Source organism: Epinephelus fuscoguttatus, linkage group LG18 (assembly GCF_011397635.1).
Source record: "Epinephelus fuscoguttatus linkage group LG18, E.fuscoguttatus.final_Chr_v1".
NCBI classification, from domain to species: domain Eukaryota; kingdom Metazoa; phylum Chordata; class Actinopteri; order Perciformes; family Serranidae; genus Epinephelus; species Epinephelus fuscoguttatus.
This window is the reverse complement of record NC_064769.1, coordinates 28,695,615-28,717,134: the sequence shown is the minus strand read 5'-3', so window position 1 is coordinate 28,717,134 and position 21,520 is coordinate 28,695,615. Positions and strand designations below refer to the sequence as shown.

Below are 21,520 nucleotides of genomic sequence, written 5' to 3'. Positions count from 1 at the left end.
AAAGAGCAAAAAATTAGAAAACATAATTAAGGATATAGAAAAGAGTGAAGAGAAAAAAATATAAAAGGTAAAATTAATTACCAATGATTTACAATTTAAAAAAAAAATCACCATTAAAAATAGCAAAAGTGCAGACAACAGGTGCAAAGGTAAAAAGATAATTCAACCAATTTAAAATTGAGTTTAAAAACAAGGTTGCAGTCATTACAGGGTGGAGTAGGCAGTGTAGATAATGAATGTTTTTTGCTTTGAATCTAAAGTGTTCAGAGTCAGGGCTGTCTTAACATCATCTGGGAGGTTATTCCAGGTTTGTGCTGCATGATAAAAAAAAAAAAAAAACGCTGTTTCACCATGTTTTGTTCTGACTCTTAGGTCGGTCAATAGGTCAGCCCCAGAAGGTTCGTATGTCACAAGCATGTCAGAGAGATATTTGGGCGCTGAGCCAGAGCCACAGAGTGGTTTATACACAAGCAGCAAGATTTTGAGTCTCTGAGTGACAGGTGACCAGTGTAAGGATTTTAGAACTGGAATAATGTGGTTGTATTTCCTAGTTTTTGTCAGGACCCTAACAGCAGTGTTCTGCATAAGCTGAAGTTCCCGAACAGCTCATTTTGAAAGTCCTACAAACAGACCACTGCAGTAATCTAATTCACTTGAAATAAATAATAATTATGGTAGGCTGTGTTGTTATTTTGTATGATTTGGCCTAATGGAAGCATATAGAGATTAAACAAGGGGGGTCCCAGTATGGATCCCTGTGGGACCCCACATATCATGGCCATAAAGAGCAGTGTAATGCAATAAAAGTGTAATGCTTGTAAAATATCTGCACAGATTTAAAGAATTACCCTCAACCTTTGTTCAGCTTTATCAGATTATTCCAATAGATTTTCCAGATTAGGACTGCAAATTGTAATTATTTTCTTGATTAATGTATTAATTGTTGGGTCTATAAAACATCGGACAACAAAGAAAAGCTGACATTTTTTTTAAAAACTTGTTTTATCAAATCAACAATCCAGGACCTAAAAATATTAAATCTATTTTACTGTAGAGTAAGACCAAAAAACCACAGCAAAATCTCACATCTGAGAACCTGGAAGCATCAAATGTTTGGCATTTCTGCTTGAAAAACAACTGATTGATGATCAAGACAGTAATTTTCTTTTCACAAAGACCCAAGCTCTCCAACTATTCCTATTAGCGCTTTTAAAGATGCCAAATCCCAGAAATGACTCAGCTCACCTCCACCTTTACCCCACTTTACCCTGTCACTCACTAAAATAAATCCTGGAAGTGGAATCAAGCACGCTTGATGAAACAACACTGGAATCACTCCCTCTGGAAATATTCAGGGAACCTGTCCCAAAATATCGAATCAACCTGCCTGTAGAGGTTTCTAACAATCCTCATCGAGGATATTTATAAAGTCATAAATGAGTCAAAGCACAGTCAGGAGCCCCCTGCTCCTTCAACACAGCATATGGTGGTGCACTTGTGGCCCTAGTTGAGATGTCTTTCCTAACAGGCTCACAGATTATTACAGGTGTCTCCTGTACGTTAATGAGAGCTCACAACTCTCCTGCTGTGAAATCAGCATGTGCTTGATGGTTCTATGACATGTTTGTTGAGAACTGCCTTCAGACTGTCTATAAGTTACTTTATAGTTTGTGGCTGTGTGCAAAGCACTCTGCAACTTTTAAAAGGTGCTCTAGAAATAAAGATGATAATGATGATGAGAAATTTTCCTCCTGAGAAGAACAACAGCGTCAGTCTTGTCAGCAAGTACCCCAAATAACGTGTTTACTTTCAAGTGACAAAGCCCTCTAGAGGCTGTTGTAGTTAAGCAACAGAGGAAGTAAGGTGGTGTTGTTATTGAGCAACAAAGCCCATGGAGGAAGGTCTTGAATTCACACAGGAGACTGCTGTTTGTTTCCCATTTTCAGTGGTCTGTCAAAGCATGACCATGATTGTTACCCAAACCATGTATGTTTATTGTAACCATGGCACATAAACATGAGTAACATTTCCACCTCTACTATCCTGCATGACCTGAATGCAGCATTAAGGTGTACATTGGATTGAGGGCTTGGTATATTTATTGCCAGATACTCAGTTGAAAACTGAGTGAGAGTAACAGCACAAACAGCCGCCTTGGTCAAATTTTGTGCCACCTCCAAGCATCCTTATGATAAACACTATTTACTGACAAGCATTGCACTTAGTCGATTTATCATTTGTAACTGTTTATATCTCTAGCTGGTGTTTATGAGTATCGTTGCAAATGACAGTCAGCATTCATGAATGCCGCTCCATGCGCTCTAACTGTGCTCCTGAATGATCATCCTACGACATGTGACCACAGCGTTTATACCCCTATCGACTTTTTTCCCCACTTTATCGAATTAATAATATTTTCCTGGCAGAATAAAATTGTTTTACAAGATCTTCAGTGAATTGGTTTTTGTGGTAATTTTCTTACTCTCAAACATATCTAAACCAGGTCATGTGATCTGCTTTATTTAAATATAAAATTCATTTGCAGATTCTCTCTTGTGATAATTGTGTTATTGTGCTGTCACTACTCGTTTAGGAGTGTGTGATTGTAGATGATCATGACAACCTAAGTCACTTTTAACAATTTACTTTTCATCTCCAGGTAAATACAATGAATGAAAGAAACAAACAAACAGCCATCAACAGTCCTTGACAGACATGATGATGATGATGGTGGTGGTGCTTTAGCTCAGGCACAGAATGGCAGTGTGAAGACATCTATGCAATGAGCCTTGATTGCATCTTTAGAGAACACACAGTAATTAAGCCTGGGAGAAATCAGTCAGGTTTAATCTGCGCTGTACCATCGGCCTCCAGGTGTGCTGAGTGTGTTTCAGGGTTACTGACTGAAGGAATTTCAAATACAAGAAAGAATAAATAATTCAACTTAAGCACTGATATTAAACTTAAGCCATGTTTTGTGGGCATCTTTACTTTTAAAAACAGTTCATATTCTGAATACATTTGATTTATTAGTTTCATATTCAGCTTGTAAACCACTGTGAATACAGATGACTTAATGTGGCATTTTATGTATAAGGTGCAACACAGATCAAGTGACATTGGTTGTTCTGACTTACAGTGGCCAGCCCTCCCCAGTGGACACGGTGAAGAGCGTTAGGAAAGCCCAGAGTACGTTGTCGTAATGGAACTCGTACTTCTTCCACTCTCTGGGTTGTGCTGCCACGTCATCCCTGTCGTAGTCCAGAAACTGACCCCTGCAAGAGAGATGGGACGAAGAGACAGCATCAAGTGAAAGGACGTGGAATTGAAAGAGGGGAAAGACGCAAAACTAGATCGTCAAAAAATAAGAAACTGAGAATTCAGTTTAAAGTCATGTGTTACCAAATGGCAAAATGTAGAGGACCCTTAAAAAAGGCAGTTACCTTGTGAATGATGCGACATTTGGAAATGGTAAAGAAGGGTAAGTTTGGGTGATGTACCTGCAGTCTTTTTCCAGACCCTTGGACTCGTCAGTGCAGTAGAAGAATTTGCCCTTAAAGAGCTGCACAGCGATGACAGCGAATATGAACATGAAGAGGATGTAGACGATGAGGATGTTAAGAACGTTCTTCAGAGAGTTCACAACACAGTCGAACACCGCCTGGAAAACATTTACACACACACAAACACACCCACAGATCAATAAATGCAAGATACTGCATTGACGTATGTTGTCTCCATTCTCAGGAAGCTTAAAAATAAGTGGTTCATTATTACTTCTGCAAAAGAGATAATGTTTTTGGATCAGCCTGTTTGTCCGTTTGTCAGCAGCACAACGGAAAAACTACTGTCCCGATTGTAATGAAGCTTGGTGGAAGTGTGTAGCATGGGGAAAAACTTTACATTTTAATTGTAATGACCTGCTCTCATTCAAAATCTACCTTCTCTAGGCGCGACTGACTGAAGTAGTTTACCTCTTGGTCCAGCAAGGCAAATGAAATCAAATCAGCTTGATCTGTCTGTAAACTACATTTGGTTGAAAAATCAAATCGTATGTCAGTGGATCATTAGAATCTACTACAAAAGAAACAGCAGAGAATCAAGGGTTGTAACTAACCTAGATGTTTAAAAACTCACTTTTCACCCAAATCCAGCCCAGTTTTTACCCAGACAACTTGACGTCTTACAACCTGCAAACTATCAAACATGAGAACATGAACACACCTTTGCATGCAGTCTATCTCTGTCTCTCGCTGCCTGTCACTCTGTCTCTCCAGCTATCTTCTTCTGTCAGCTTGTGCTGTAATCTCTCTGGAAGATGGAGTGCTCTGTCTATCTTTCCTGACATGCATGCAATCTAACCAATGAATATGCTGCTGCATGAATGATTGCCATCAAGGCTTTTGTTTCCAGAGAGAGGACGGATAATATTTCTCCCCTCCTCTACCAGCATGTCCATCAAACCACTCTGGCCAAGAATCCAGGAAGAGTTGTGAGTGAGCGTTTGTCTGCCAGTTCTGATCTGTCTCAATCATCTCACTGTCATTACCCCAATCAGATCTTTCAACTTTTGTCAGATCCATAACTTCTGGATGATCAGCTTCCTTCACGCACCAGAGGGAAGCTGTCGTTTCTGCATCAGAGGAAACAGTTGAGGGTCTTACCTTAAAGAGGGTCATACTCCATTAACATGGATTCTTCACTGTACACTCACTGCTTGAGACTCTTCATTAGAAAAAAAAATGAGTATGTAGAATTTCAAGATTTCCTACTTTGGCGCCCCCCCAGTGGTTGTATGAAAACGGATTTTCACTGGGATTGTCAATTTTTTTATGAACCAAAAAGCACAGTTCAAGAAGACAACTCTACTACATAAGTTTCTATTTTTTTCTTCAACATGTTTTTGTAAATACAGTAATTTTGAACACGGACATATCTGATGAAAAGAGGACAGACAAAATGAATAAAAACGTGATCACAATTACCAAACACCAACAAAAATGGCTCATAATTAATCGAAAACCAATCTGTCAGCAATAAAAAAGAAACAGCGGTTGGCACTGTGGGATGTGGCCGCTAACTGAGCTCCAAAGTGGCCAACTGATTGCAAAACTGCAGGAGCAGTTATCAAGTCCAAACTGCAGATTAAAAAAATGCTACAAAATGACTGAATTTATCAAGAACAGTTACAAAAAGCATGACAACCAAGCCAAACAAAGGTAAACTGCACTGACAAAGAGGGACAAGGTTAACAAGCTTTTATGACTATTTGCTTTATATTTCTTACATATAGCTCCTTTAACCTGTGCACTGTGGATACAAAGCGCTCCAGGTTCGCTTTGCTCTTTGCCATCCCTCTAGGTCGCATGCTATTGCGCTGGGATGCTTGAAAAACAGAACAAATCACGTCGGCCTGTAACGTTTGCAAGGATGCAGGACAAGGAGTAGTTTGATCCATGAAGATACTGCACATCTCCAGATGTGGAATGTAGAATACATCAAATGGCAGCAGTCTACAGCATGACAGGAGGGAACCATGCTAACCACTGGACCACCATGCTGCCATGATGCTTCATTATGCCAGCATTTTATAGCTCTGTGCATAGTCAGCATAATGAAGTGTCTTTGTCACAGCAGTACTGACTAAAAGGGCTTATGTGTATATTTACTATGTCCCAAACACTCATGTCGTCACCACAGTATGAGTTACCACACAGCTTCTGTTGAGACTGTCTGTTGCCATTTGTCATGAGTGACCTCCATTAGCAAGCCTAGCTGGTGGCTACAAAAGTAAACAGCTAACTATGCTACAAACACAAGCTATCTATTTAACCATATTCTGGCATGTTGACACATGCTGCAGATACAGGAGGCATTCTGAGAGGTTTCTACAGATAATTTGAGACCGGTTTTGCTCCCACTCTGCTTCCATTAAGACAACAAAGGAACAGCTACAAACTTTTCAGAGCTACTTTCCAGAACTACAGGGTGAATGTTTGATGCTCCAAAACACAGTTCCTCACCAATTTCATCTACCTTTTGTACCTTTTAAAGAGCGTATCTTCTGGGAAATGCAGACTATCAATAAGCCTCCTCGCTCAGAACTGCTTCAGTAAAAAAGCTTTTTCAGTCACTTCCTCCCAATTTGGGTGACTTTAACTTCTCCTTTCTCTCAGAAACACAGAACACCCCAAAGGTCAAACCACTCAAACCTTTCATTAGAGAACTAGAGACACAAGATTTATATATAATTTACAACACCACTGTTTTAAATGAGGTCTTCATTCCTCCTCGGTATACTCTAAATGCATCAGAGTCATGACAGTGTGTGACTGACGGCAGTTGTGGCCTCAGCTGCTCTGCATGTTTTTCTTATAATGTACTGGGTGGGTGACAGATTGGATTACCGTACCTTCAGCTTTGGTAGCCGTTTAATGGTCTTGAGTGGCCGCAGGACTCTGAGGACCCTCAGGGACTTGATGGTGTTGATGTCCTTGCCTTTCGTCCCCCTGTGCAGATTGAGAGTACAGTTAGTGTCGCTGAGAAGCATGTAAACCCTTTGACCCCCAGTAACAAGAGCAGACTGTCGTACACCAGGTAAACTGTGTACAAAGAGAAATAGCTCTTTATATTCTGTTAGTAGAGGGCATGCATGTGAGTTCATGTTATTCTACAGAAGCATGCGACAAGGATAGGAAGATTCATTTGTAACCACAGGACATTTACTCAAAGTCTGTAAATAAGTCTTCGGCTACATTTCAGAGGAAATATTGTTCTTGTTTTAACCACATCACATTTATCTGATGACTGTGGTTATATGCTGATGTAGATACTGTACACTAGAGATAAGTTCATGAAATGTCAATAACATATATTGGTTTTCTTCCCACCATTATTTCTTCTAATGCACTTCCTCCTTCTCTCCTATTTCTCTTCCTCTATCTGTCCTTTTTTTTCCTGTCCTCCTTGTTTTTTTCTTTCTTTACCATCATCCATCTTTCCTTCTTTTAGGTCATTTCTTTCTTCTTCCTTCTCTTTCTGCTGTCTTTTCTGTCACTTATTTCTCCATTTTCTTCTTTCTTTATTTCTTTCTGGCTTCCTTTCTTTCTTTCCTTCCCACCTTCTGTCATTTTCCTTTTTTCCCTCATTTCTTACCTTTCTTCTGTTCTTCCCATTATCCTTTCTTTCATTCTTTAGCCTCTCCTGTCTTTTCTTTCTTACTCTTTCTTTCTTTCTTTCTTTCTTTCTTAAGCCTCTTATGTCCTTTCCTTCTGTCCTTTCCATTTTTCATTTTTCAAATTTATTTCGTTCTTTCTCTTTCCTTATTTTCTCTTTCTTCCTTCCACTTTTCTTTCTTTCTTTATTTCTTTCTCTAGCCTCTTTTGTCCTTTCCTTCCTTCCTTTCCTTTACTCATTTCCTTCCTTCCCTCTGCCCTTTCTTTCTGCCTGTCCCTTTGTCCTTTCCTTCCTTCCTTTCCTTGTCTAATTTCTCTCCTTCTCTCTTTCTGCTCTTTCTTTCTTTCTGTCTGTCCTTTCTTTCTTTCCTTCCATCTGTCCTTGTTTGGTTTCTGCTCTCCTTTCTTTCTTTCTTTCTTTCTTCAGTTTATCTCTTTCATTCTTTGCTTATTTGTCATTTTCTTTTCTTCTTTCCTCTTGTCATTCTCCTTTGTCCATTCATTTACTCCCTCCTTTTTACTTATTCTTCCATTTTTTGTCTGTTTTATCTCCCATCATTCTCCCCTGCCTTTCTTTCTTAGGCCTATACCCCTTCCATCTTTCCATTTGTCTGTGTCTTCCTTCCTTTCTTCTTTTTCTTTTTTCCTTTCTTCCTTCTGTTCTTCTCTTTCTATCTGTCCATCTTTTATTATTATGTTCATTTTCTACCTTCCTTCACTCATTCCACCTCTCTATCCTTCCCTTCTTCAACTCATCTCTTCATGTAGGCTTCATCAAAACACCAGGTTCTCACACAAGAGTGAAACTTAACTCCTCTCTGTCTTAACAATCAGAAGATGTTACTGCAAAAACTTGTCTATAATTAATGCAGGACTTTATCATGTGATGCATTTTACGCTGTGGCGTTGCTTCTTGCTTCTAAGTTACATAATTAAGCACTTTTTACACAACTGCCATTGTCACACAGAGCTCACATGCTGTTTCTGTAGAATAACATACAGACGTTTCATACTGTTGAGAGTAGATGCACAAAGAATCAGCCCCTGGTTGAGGAAGCTGCTTCTTTGCAGGAACCACTGCTGTCAGTCATCGCAGACGCTGCAGGTTTTGTTAACTGGTCACAGAGTGGGAGGTGGGTGTGGGGGTTTAAAAACTAGCTGTTATGCTAATGACATACAGCTGAGCCATCACTCACTCAGAGACCGACATTGGCCAAGGACAGTGGGAGAGGGATTTTTAATTAATCAGTCACACGTACGCACAATGCTGCTGTCACTCTTGATAAAAACTGTTTCTCATTTGCTTCTTCTTGAGTTCAAACAATTCCGAGAAGTAGAAATTGAGAGTGTGTATATATCTGAGTGTGTGCGCACAGCGATAATTTAATGTGTGAAGGATGTGAAGGACAAAAGCACACCAGAAAATAGGGTCTAAATGCCTTGTTAGTGGCCCCAAGAGGTCCTGCTGCTTCTTACACCAGCATGAGGTAGAGTTACCAACCAACCAATCCTTTTATCCCCGGGGGACAAGAACAACTCCCACTGTAAAAAGAATGCTATTTATTCCGGCTAGCATTTGTCGAGGATAAAATGCATGCATTCAGTAACATTGTGTCTTACAGGTCCCTGATGGGCTGTCTTTTTTAATTACCTTTCCAAAAAAGAAAATACAAAAACAAAAGCGAAGGATGGACTAGAAACTGTGTTTATCTGCTGTAAACATTGTGGATTGCCATTGTTCCGACACCCCAAAATTCCAAAGCCCATTTCTCTGACAGCCTGTTTTCCCTCAAACAAAATTCTCATTGCTTCAAAGTCCAGTTTCACCAAAAATACACATTCCCTGCAGTAAGACAACCCATTCACTAGAAAAAATTTTTCGAATTGCGGGTTACACGGCTGTAAAAACCATGGATATTTTACATCTGTACATTATTTTGTAGTGGATACGCTGAAATACACTTCTAAACCATGCTGTGGTAAAGGTGTGGGTTAGATTTACGATTCAAAAAACAGCACGCACATCCAAAAACGATAAATACAAGGTGCTGGACAAGATAATGCAAAAACAGGTCCACACACCAGAAACTGCACCAGCCCTTCAACAGACATGCTGGTGCCCGAAACATCACATGTGGTTATACAATTAAAATTTCCAAAAGGAGCAGGTGTGCAGTTTCAGGTGTGCAGATTTGGATTAGCATTTTTGTGGTTAGATTTAGGCACAAAAACCACTTAGTTATGGTAAGGAAAAGATCATGTTTTGGGTTAAAACACCCCCATTTGGTGGCACAAAGGCAGCTGGAAAAGCAGGTGCAGATCGGTGAAAAACACTGGTATCGTGGCTTAAGTGCTGCAGGAAGACGCCGCAAAAGGTCGACAAAACATGTGGCTGCTGGGAAACACAATGAAGGGTTAGTAAAAACACCCCTGGTGAACTGAAACTAACTGCAGGCAGTGTGTATTTTCTGTGAAACAGGACTTAGTAGCAATGGGTGTTTATTTCTGAGATAATGGGCTGTCAGATAATGGACTCTCAGTCCAATGGGACATATTTCTGACTGATGGGACGTTGGATAACAGTGGCGTGGCACCTAAACGTTAGCATGCCCAGCTTATTACCTACAGTAGTAACCTAGCGTCATGTCCAAAGGTATTATGCTGGATTACATTAAGTTTAGTTCTGCTTAATACACAGACAATGCTGCTCCTGCTTCTAAATGGATCATCAGCTAGCAAGGGCGCTAACATTTTGCCTGGGACATGCAGCTTTAGCCTTAGTGTTGTACCATTATAGTATCATGTATACAGCCATCATGTGCTAATTCACCTTTTACAGGGCTCTTATTTTGAAAACAAACCATCTGGAAATATTAAAAATCCAGGATAGAGTTTTCTATCAACATACTGAGTTAGCATTAGCTTAAGCTAGCTATTCATAGCTGATAAAATCCAAGCGACAGTTGTCATTTCAGGTGACAGAAAAAACTAGGCTTGAAAGGTCTAGTAAGACTAATCGGGTTTGTAATGTCTACATACATTCAACAAATAAAGAAAATACAGTTTCTAACTGCCACTGAATGTTAGAGTTACCGATTTGAATTTTTTGTCTAAACCTGTTGCAGCTCCTTCCCGAAAGTATCCCGGAAATACACCCAGCTGTGGTGGTCTATTTTCTCCTTAACTACCTCTGGTCATTTCCTGGTCCTTTCTAAAACACTCAAACAAACCAGTTTGAGTAATTGAACACTGTTTCCCTATGATTAACACCAAAGTGGAAAGTCCTTTCCAGGAAAATAAGGCACACGTTAGCTTCTTTTTAGAAAGTAACATGGAAACTAAGGAACCTAAATAAAGCATTATCCTACAATTGGTTTAACACTTTCCAGTCACTTTCTCCCAGTGCCTCCTTTGCTTTAAATTTCACCACACGCACAGAGACAGTCCCACACAGGCCCGGATCAGTCTGTCAGTGCTGTGAAGAGAGTCTAATTAAAAAAAAAACAAAACACCTGGTTGTGCAGTGGAGGGTATTCAGGGACGTATGAAAACCGGCTGTTCAGGTCGTGGCTGTTTACCCATTTAAAAAGAAATAATTGGAACAATGAAATACATCTATTTTTCATGTGTGTGAGTCTGTAACGGTGAGAGAGAGAAGCATGGCTCCATACATTTTAACATTTTAGGGCTTTTTCCTTTTTCAATGGAAACCTCTGAGTCTAACAAAATGGCATGCAGCTCTCATGCTTGGATGACTTGGTTATCCTGGCATGCAATCTGCAAACTCAATGCCAGTCCCCGCTATTCAAGGACATCAACACATTGAGACGGCAAGAACAGTCTCCCAATAGCTTTCAGAAGCGCCGTGGGCAAGGAAGATGTAATGTGTGTGTGTGTGTGTGTGTGTGTGTGTGTGTGTGTGTGTTCAAGGTTGTGTGTTAACTCAGCACTGATTGCTTAAAGTCCGACTGAAATCACATGTAGTCATTTGCTCTGCACTCTAAATTAATGTTATTTTGTAAATGTATTATTAACACTTAAAAGCCGGCTGGAGGGGCGTGTCGGCCTCTGCAGGCAGGCTGTCGGAGTGTTGCACCATAGGGAACGTGAGACAAGTAAACAAACTTGCGCTGCAGCTAACCGGACCAAAGTGATATTTGCAGGCACATTAACATGTTGTTTAATGTTCTGCAGCCGAGCAGCTAATTTGCTATCTAGCCTGCAAACTGACATTAGTGCACTTTTCCCTGGTGGATGTTTGTTTGGGCACTGCTGCTGATGATAAAACACGGATGTCACTGCTTTAGGCAAGGTTTGATTGGCTGTATAAGGTCTCATCATGAAACCAGAACATATAAAATTCTTGTTTTGTCTCATATGACAACACAGAAGCAGATATGTATGCTGTAGCACACAAAAAAATACATGTAACTTGTGTGCTCAGCAGACTCTTGTCTCAGCAAAATCTGAGGTCCAATCAGCAGCACTTTAAAGCCTCAGCAAAAAAAGATGCATGCGTGCAGGTTTACCAAGGATTAAATTCGAATTTTGAATAATGTGTGCACAAATATGTTCAAGTTCAAAGATGACTAATTTTTCAGGCTCATTATTTAGAATTTTAATGTTACTTTTTAAAAGTTACTTTTGATCATTAAAACAATGTAAAAATCTGGGTTAAAATATGATTTTCATTTTGTTGTTGCAGCACAAATACTGTACTTCAACAGATTTAAAACAAAGAAAATGTGGTGCATACAGTAATCAGCAGCTCATTTACATTTGTCCTCTATTTTCCTCTTTGCTTCCTATTACTGGGAGCGTGTTTTGAGCTGTCAATGCTGAAAAAATAACATAGTTATTAAAATCAGGGGTGAAAAAGTATTTAAATTGTCATCCCCTCCTAAAAAAAATATAAAAATGGCGAAAAAAAAGCTTTACATGACCTACAGTATGTTTTTACAAGGAAAAAAATGGGTGTCGTATTATTTTCCTTACACACAGTTACTGTGCAGGCCGTAACACTGCTTTTCAAAGAAAAAAAGGTGAATTCAGGTAAGAAGCTATAATCCTTTATCGATTTCCCTCTGAGTCCAAAGAGAGATGTAGGTGAAGGGCAGGGAGGTGAGCTGAGCCGCTGCCTATAATCTCTCACTGATTTTACCAATTAAAGCCACTTTAGTGAAGATAAACAGAGATTAACATGAAGGAGAAACAACAACTAAAGATGTTTTAACTTTGAAACAAGTGATAACTAAAGGGTGCAAGTGGATTCATACTGGTGCATGTCAGTGGCTACTGGTCTTCTGAAAGCTATGAGGTAGAGTTCCCAATATTGTCTGTTTGTCTTAGATGTCCCAATATTGGGACAGCAGGTTACTTTTCTAAAGGGGGAAGAGAGGCAGGAGGAAGGGGGAAATCATGGTCGTATCCCAAGCACCTTGGGATGGAGGGCGACAAAGTTAATTCGATAAGGTTGATAAGAGGAGCGTTCTGTGTTTCACATGTGGGGGGAAAGGAGACAAGAGGGGGGTCAATAAGCAAAAAGTAGATAGGGACAGTTCCCACCTGGCCACGCTTTGTTGCGATCTGATGAGAAAAAAGCAACGACACAAACACAATACACAAACACAAACACCGCCCACATAAATACAGTAGAGCACACAGGCATAGAAAGACAGACCGAGCAAAATAAACATTCTAAGCTGAGATCACACAGGCGTGAAGATACAGTGACATTGTTCGGCCTTTCAGACTCACATCGAAAAGAAACCAAAGAGAAGAGACAAACAGAAGCACTTAAACTAATTACCCTGTGAAAGAGCAAAGCAATGGACAAGGCTGATAAAATATCACAATGATTATATGCACTGCACACGTGAAAATGTAAATCACATTTATAGCAAGAGGATGATCATGATGTCATGGAAAGTTTGTCACTGAGATGCAAAGACGAGAGGACACTGTTGATGTTTGACTACATTCACACTGCAGCTGAGAAAAACAAAGCAAATAGATTTCATTCACATATGTGACCAGATCAGCATGTAACTATTTCAATTCTGATTAGGGCCACTTTCACACAGTATGCAGTATGCTCTTATTGTACCATGTACAATAAGAGAATGCCCTACCTACAGCACCTTTAAGGCCCACCTCAAAAACTGGCTCAAAACAAACCAACACTGTAATCATGGCTAGGCGGACCTCTCGCAGAGCGCGATACATATACGTATGTGCCGTGCTCTGTGACTGTCCGCCATGCTTTGTCTTTGTTGTTGTTATTGTTGTTGTGCAGTGCATGCCTACATATACGTATGTAGGCATGCACTGCACTATACTGCACTGTGATGTATTATCTTTGTGTACCTAAATTGTGAATGGGACTTTTCATCTGCTGCTAAGTATCCAATGTCTTGGTCCACTCTAAGCGGCAGGAGTGGGCCACCACATGTGGATCTATTTAACTATCATGCACTTGCACTTTAACAACTGGCACTTTACACCTGGCACTTTGTAGAATCCACACTGCACTTTATGTCTATGTATGAACGGGTATTTTAATGTGAATTCCTTGTGTACTGTTATAATTATTATTCCTTCTTTTTTTTCTCATCTACCTCCTATGTGTCTGTCTGTCTATTACCTGCCAAGGGACTACGGATGTAAATTAGCAGGCTTGCTAACTCCGACACATTTATACATGTACTCACATACTGATGTTCATTAATGTGTACTGTCCCTTTCAAATAAATAAATAAATAAATAAATACTGAATCTGTGGCATACTTAAAGAAGTATTTCACTGCTGGAAAGATAGTCTTCATCTTCTTTATAAAACTGTCTATGCAGCAGAAAGACGTGGATATGTTTGAAATTGATGCTACATGACCAGAGGAAACAAAGGAAAGAGGGTGTGGCATTTGCTTTTGCTCCAACGGTAGAAAACCTACAACTACCAGAATGCACTGCGCCACACTGGACCAATAATGGTGTGTTCCATTTACCTCTGAAATCAGAGGTCAGAGCTGGAATGATGTCACACCAGAAATGATCGCATTTCAGTGCAACAAGCCAGAAAACCAAGATGTTGTTAGCAATATCAGTTCAAGCCAGGTTAGCCATTGTTAGCAATACCGGTTGATAACAATGTATTAGGCTGTAATTTGCACATACAAAAACTGTGGCACGATGTCCACAGATAGAAGTTGGACAGGACTGTGTGTATGTTTTAAAATGACAGAAGTGCTAATAAACTGTATATTACTACAGCTTTCACTACAGTTGCTGCACAGAGCAGCCATATTGGATTTTAAGGTCGGGGTTATTGAAGTTTCAGGGGGCATTCCAGTTGAAATTTCCAACTGGGAACTAGAGTTGTACCGATACCGATACCAGTATCAGAAATGACTCCGATACTGCCTAAAATGTGGTATCGGGTATCGGCGAGTACAGCCTATGGCCAATCTGATACCACGTAATGCCTCATGTCATTACGCATACGCATGCTACAGGCAAACGAAACGGAAACGGAGCAGAGTTTAAAAAGCATTCTACTGTAGCCTTTAAAATGTCTTTTTTTACCAAATTGTGTGGCTGCACTTTAACCTGTGTCTTGATCTGTGTAAACACTGGATGATAATAATAATAATAATAATAATAATAATAATAATAATAATAAAAAGTTTTATGGCATTCATTCTACAATTATGTATTTATTTCTTAATATTTTACATAGAGTTTTAGGAGTTGAGACAACAATTCATATCCCATCTATTTTTATTTTACACGCTGGTATCGGATTGGTACTCGGTATCGACAAATACCTAAGGTTCAGGGATCGGAATCGGTATCGAGAAGGAAAAAGTGGTATCAGTACATCTCTACTGGGAACGCAGAAATTCAGACTTTCTAGTACAAATATAAAGCACCAAAAATGCTCGCGGTCACGGGAGAGGTTGGCAGTTTTGACACAAAACAATATGGTAGCTTGCTGGTTAAAAAACCCACAATCTCATATTACCGGTAAACAATAAACTAATATGTACTAATAAATATGTTTCTGAAAACATGAGAAATGAGAAATAGGCGATGAATCTTCGTTTATATTTGATCAAGCGAAGCTTAGTTTGACTGTCTGATCTCAGAATTTTCAGCCTTCATTTTTTACAATAAAGTAAACAATGTAGCATCCACTTCCCTTCAGGTCCTAATGTCTCTAGCTTATATATACTAGCTATATACTTGCTTCTATAACTCTATACAATCTAAGGTTTTATAACACCTTCACTGGTAGGTCCCTCCTTATTGAGTTCTGGGTGCATTTACACCTGTTCTTTCATGTGGTCAAACACTATTTGATTGCAATCTGACCACCTAAAACAAATATTAATGCTGGCGCAAAGTGGATCTACATTCAAATTTGATCCAAGTTTTAGCATCAACCTAAAGCCATACGTCTTGCAATGTGAATGCAGCCTCTTAGACACTTACATGCCTCGAATGTGAGATGATGAGAGAGATGACAGGAGGGACAAAATGCCAGACAGGAAGTGAACATGGGAGGGAGGACAGAGGAGGAGGTGGTTGAATCTGATAATCCCTAGATAAGTGACTCTAACTCTTTTACCGATCAGGACAGGGGCACTACATACTGGTCTAAGCCTGTTACACAGGATGATGTTATTATACTCTAAAAGTCTGTGATTTATGTAAACAGTACATTAGCTGCTACATCATCCTACATCTTTATTATACTGTAATTCTTTGAGTCTGCTCTATATCTACCATTTACTCAGTTTAATAGTTTTCAATTAGCAGCACATTTGTGTGTTTATAATGGACAGCAGCACTTAGGTCCTTTGTGTTCATGAATATCTGCAACACCTCTCACTTTTATAAAAGCTTGAAACTATTGTCTCTGCCAGCACAGCCTGGTTATTTATTCGCACTCCTGCCGGGCTGTGCATTATGTATATTGTTGCTATTAACACATTAAACATATCAGATAAATGGAAAACAGGTAATTGCACTTATGCAACCCAAATGCAGATGCAACACAAACACAGTTACATAACACAAACGGAGTAAAATGCCAGTATCTTTGATCATAACTGAGGCGGTGATGACAAGAATAGCAAATAACAAAATATGACATTTGTTCAAAAACATTTCGCTGAGAGAGCGAGGCTGCGGCAGACACATCTATAAACTCTGCAAATGACACTGTCTGAGATGGACAGGAAGGAAAAAGACAAGACACAAACAGAAAAACAAGCACATAGGGAGCACACAGGCAGACAGAGCAGGCAGCATTACCCCATAAGGCTCCTGAAAGCAATCCAAGCCAGAAAACAAAGAAAGGAGGAGAAACAGTGAAAGACAGAAGACAAAGAGAGTCAGCAACAGATAAAACACAGAGAGACGCATCAATCTGAAGCTGGCGAAAGAGAAGAAATTAGAGCGACAGAGAGCAGTACAAAGAAATATACACAGGTGACTCAGACTTTCAGGACAGAGTTGATACTGTATGTGAAACAGTGGCAGATGTGAAGTATCTGACAGAGCTGGTTGAAAGAGAATATGTAATCACAACCCTGTTCCAGAGACCCAGAATGCAGATCTGTTAGCGCCATTAACTTCCTTTATACTCCATTTACAGAAGTATGGTTGCAACCACTTTTTACAACCTGCTCCACTATTGTAGAAGCTCGTAAGTAGGGCTGCCCCCCACTAAATTTTCCCAACAGTCGTCATTTAGGGCCATTAGTCGAGTAGTCGCCCGCATGTTTGCGATATTAACGTAATTATTAAATGATGTATTTGGGCAGGGCGACACAATGGTTTGAGTTGAAGGTGTGAGAAAGAATAGTATCAGTCACATTGTTAACACTGTGCTACATTACAGAGAAATACAAACCGTACTAATGAACCTTCATTAATATAGGCCTATATTTTATCTACAAGTGCACGTCACACACTGAGCGAGCTGCCTGTTAATGACGCTGTGGGCTAATGGGCATGTAGCTACTTCCATGTTTCAGATGATACGTCATGTTTGTAGTCGACCAATGAAGATGAGTTTACATATCACCTTGGGTTCGTCCTTCACCTTCTCAAAATGATCCCACACTTTGGATTTCCTGCCCGACATGTTATTAACTAGCCTGTGGAATAACCGCAGGTACCAGCCCTGGAAATTAGAGCTGATCTTCTCCCAGGAGCTGTTGATAAGTGTGTAGGCCTATCGTCTGTGGGACAGATGTAAAGCTCTGGGTAGCCCTACACTAACATGATCAATTTTACCGTATTTATCAGACTGAACATCTACAGAAGAAGGGAAAGATATCTGTCAGCTGTGATTGGTTTACACCTGTTCTTTCATGTGGTCAAACACTATTTGATTGCAATCTGACCACCTAAAACAAATATTAATGCTGGTGCAAAGTGGAAATTAGAGAAATTAGAGCTGATCTTCTTCCAGGAGCTGTTTATACGTGTGTAGGCCTATTGTCAGTGGGACAGATGTAAAGCTCTGGGTAGCCCTGCACTAACATGATCAACTTTTCTGTATTTATCAGACTGAATATTTACAGCAGAAGAGAAAGATATCTGTCAGCTGTGATTGGTTTGTAACCTGACTCCTGTCTGACTGCTGAGCACGGCCACTTCCTGTGTCTGTCCTTTCAAATTAAATTCCCACATGGTCCAGTCATATAGGTTTTGATTTATTTTAACAAGGTGCAGCTTCTAATAGAGTGTCCCTTTTTTTCTGCAACTAAGTGACCAATAAAATCTTGCCGACTATTGATCTTCCTGGTCGACTAAGGTTTGGTCGGCTATTAGGAGGCAGCCCTAGTTGTAAGACAACCTGGGTTAAGTTGTAATGGCTAGAGTTAAGAATTAAAAATTATGGGGTTACCAAAATACACATTAAAAAACATGCGCTGCCACTCAAAACATCCTCCTGCTGCACACTGAAAACTTTTTGACTGCTTTGATAGCTCACACCAGGCAGCTGTGCTGATCTTCTTTCTCTGACATTTTGCAGTCTCTTACAGTATCTACTCAATATCACACTGCAGATCGAGTATTATTCTGGAATTGACTTTACTTAATTTCCCTGCCTCCCCTCATCTGATGCATTTACCACTTTTTCTCACCACCTGTGTTGGCATGCTAAAAAAAGGAGTAAGATAGATGGATTAAATGTGTTTAGTTGTCACCGGAGTTAGTTGTAACACTTTTTTAAATGGTGTTGCATCCATCCCCACCCCTGCCAACAAGGTGTAGCAGCATGGTGGTTTGTAATGAGCAAAGATGATTCTGATCTAACACAGGTTACATAATGCTAAGTTCAACAGTACCAGTACAAATCAAAATATAGACTTGATCCGAGAAATCATTTTTTTTATACCTGGCTGTAAAACCTGCGCACATCTTCATACAGCTATGAAATTTCACATGCAGGTCAGGAGGAAAGTGGTCGTACAATAAATGTATTACATTACCCTCAGGTCAACCCTTCTTAGTGAAAGTGCTGCTGTTACAACCATCCCCTTATTACAATCATAACTGGTCTATTTCCCATCTTATAACAGAGCACTTCAAACACAGATGTGCTCAGTTTAACCGCAGCAACACTACTACTTCTTTTGCTTCTAGCTGACTCTCACTGATCAAATGGACCTAACCAGTGCTCACTCATAAGGACTACTGGCATGTTAGATTTCTATCCATCTGAATACTCATAAGATGTGATTATGTTGCCCCCCTAAAAATAGTAGTGAGAGGAGACAAAAATGTGCAGCTGTGAGAGGTACAACACGTGGCACACTTCAGCCAGAAAGCCACTCAACCTTTTTTCTTTCTGGATGTGGGCATATTATAGGCATGATACCTTCCAGTGTGTCCCAATGAACAAAATAATGAACTGGCAAACAACATTCACCCCCACATTGTCTGCTGTTTTCAAATATAAAGACAAATACCACAGAATAAGACGATCTAATGTAATTTCTAACACTAACTCTACAACAATTATGTTGAGAGTTGCAATTAGGCACCAGTTTAGAGACTTCTGTCCCCTCCTGAACTATAAATTTATCAGGCAAACTGTGCACTGCCCATTCGCCAACTAGCAGGGAGGGGCTGTGGAGACTTTATGTAACAATGAAAGATGAGTTTGACATAGTCGTGTCAGCAAAATAACCCCTGGCAGCACAAACACAATCTGATGACCACACTGGAGTCATTTGTTGGAGCAAAACATGCGCAGGGGCGCCAAGCCCGAGGGTGTTAGCACGCTAGCCTGCTCCAGGGAAGGATACTGGAGAGAGGGCGAGATCAGCTAAAAATACAGTAATACAAGACAAGCGTCATTTGTTGTGGTGTGGTTGTATCCATCCCTGAAAGATTTTATACGAAGAGCCGTGCTGTAGTTAAAAAGTAACGGCAAAAATAAAGGGAAAAGTTGACTTACGAGCAGGCGAAGGCAACCAGAGCTCCGCTGACCACGATGAAGTCCAGGATGTTCCACAGGTCACGGAAGTAAGAGCCAGGGTGGAGGAGCAGTCCCAAGTCAATCATCTTCAGTCACAGAATAAATAAAGCACAGTAACTGATAAAATCATAAAAGCTGACACAGAGACTTTCTTTGTTCGAAGGCCTCCTTGAGAAACTATTCAGATCTATCCTTGATGAAAATATTTAGCACCTTTTCTTCTCAGTGATGCAGAGCATTCATTATCTAAAGCATTTGGAAATTAGACAAAGTGCTATCACAGATGAGGGATGTAAAACTGCAAACCTAATTAGCAATGCTGGTAAAGACAGATTTGTAGATTTGCAAGTCAAAAAGCAACGACGACTCGATAAAATGAAGCTAAATATGGTTGAAAATGACGAGAATCTAAACCTAATATGTGAAAAAACATCATTGACATGCTGTTGGAATCATGATTTAATGTAACATGAACGTCTAAAAATAAGTTTAATTCCAAACAAACAAGACCAACTTCACTTGCAAATTGCCAAACTCTTGATCAGCTGGTTTGTCACCGCTCAAGTCAAAGTGTATTTCCATTTCGACAGCCTCCTCACCTTAATGACCATCTCAAAAGTAAAGACCCCTGTGAAGACGTAGTCCAGATACTTGAGAACCTGTAAACACAGAGTGAGAAAATATCCTTTGAGATGACTCACCAGATCCAGTGACAGATGTTTGCAGTTGAAGACACTCTGAAAGTGTGTGTGTCTGTGTGTGTGAACGGACCAGTTATGCACATGTTCCTCTGCCCTGTCAGAGGTCTCAAGCTCTGTCAGCTCTGCACTCCCCTGCACTAACACAGATTGCCTGAACACCCCCACACACACGAATATGCAACGCACAACATCACCTCAGATTCCCTCTGTGCTCCTGACTAGAATATGAATTAGTTGTGCTTGTCCGTCAAAGTGCAGAAACTCAAGTCACGTGTCTGTCTGTGCGTTACCTCCTGATTCCCAACATGGACTCATGTGTCATGCAGGGATATAAAGAGTACAGGAACATACTGCCAAACTGGATATGTGCCACTGTTGCTGTTTTATTAAAAGTCAGTGTGATGGCATTTGAGCATAAAATGTGCAACTTCCTGCTGTTTGTTCCTCAATATGGACAAACTGTCAAGCCCTGTTAGGAAGGCCTTAATCAGTCTGAATGAATCAGCCCCAATGAGATATGTTTGTCCTCATGTGCTTGTGTGAGCATGCACATTTTCATGCAAATACCCATTTGTGTGACTACGCATCTGACAACCATTGTGTTTGTTGTGTACTTCCAGATGTTTATTTATGAAGTCTAGATGTCAGTCTGACTCACGTTGTTGCGAGGTGCATTGGCTTGCACGGGGTCCTCGGCCGCCAGAGCAATGCTGCTCATGGTAATGACCATCAGGATGCACATCTCAAAGTAGCGTAGGTTGACCACATAGTGACACAGCCGCCGCACCCTGCAAGAGCACACATATGTATAAACACACATATACAAATATCAAAGTACACGCAAGAGTGGTGACAGCGCGCTTGGTGAAGTCTCACTTGGTGATGTCCTTCCAGGTGACGTCCTCCAATAACAGGACAAGGAGAACACGCATATTTCTCCTTGTCAAAACAATGCACAAAGTGGACATGTACCACATGACTCAGGGTCATCTGGGTTCGCAGTGTCTTTTAATGGAATCAATATGGGACACCTTCGCAAGAGCCTTTGTATAAAAATCATTTATACTGCATGTTTCAAAAAGACACTACTGGGATTAATAATGTGAGAGCATCAAAGATAGGAACTAAGGTTATTTGAATGACAA

At 40.2% G+C, this 21,520-nt stretch overlaps 1 protein-coding gene across 2 annotated transcripts in view; it reads right to left on the bottom strand.

Moving 5' to 3' along the window:
* cacna1bb (calcium channel, voltage-dependent, N type, alpha 1B subunit, b) overlaps nt 1–21,520 on the bottom strand; it is a 239,791-nt gene that overhangs the window by 37,007 nt on the left and 181,264 nt on the right. For both annotated transcript variants that reach the window (XM_049603750.1, XM_049603749.1), the window contains 6 exons: nt 21,034–21,163; nt 20,274–20,333; nt 19,654–19,760; nt 6,413–6,509; nt 3,501–3,661; nt 3,138–3,275 (listed from right to left, as the gene is read on the bottom strand). In XM_049603750.1, the coding sequence (XP_049459707.1) occupies nt 3,138–3,275; nt 3,501–3,661; nt 6,413–6,509; nt 19,654–19,760; nt 20,274–20,333; nt 21,034–21,163 (693 nt within the window). The remainder of the gene's footprint in view (nt 1–3,137; nt 3,276–3,500; nt 3,662–6,412; nt 6,510–19,653; nt 19,761–20,273; nt 20,334–21,033; nt 21,164–21,520) is intronic.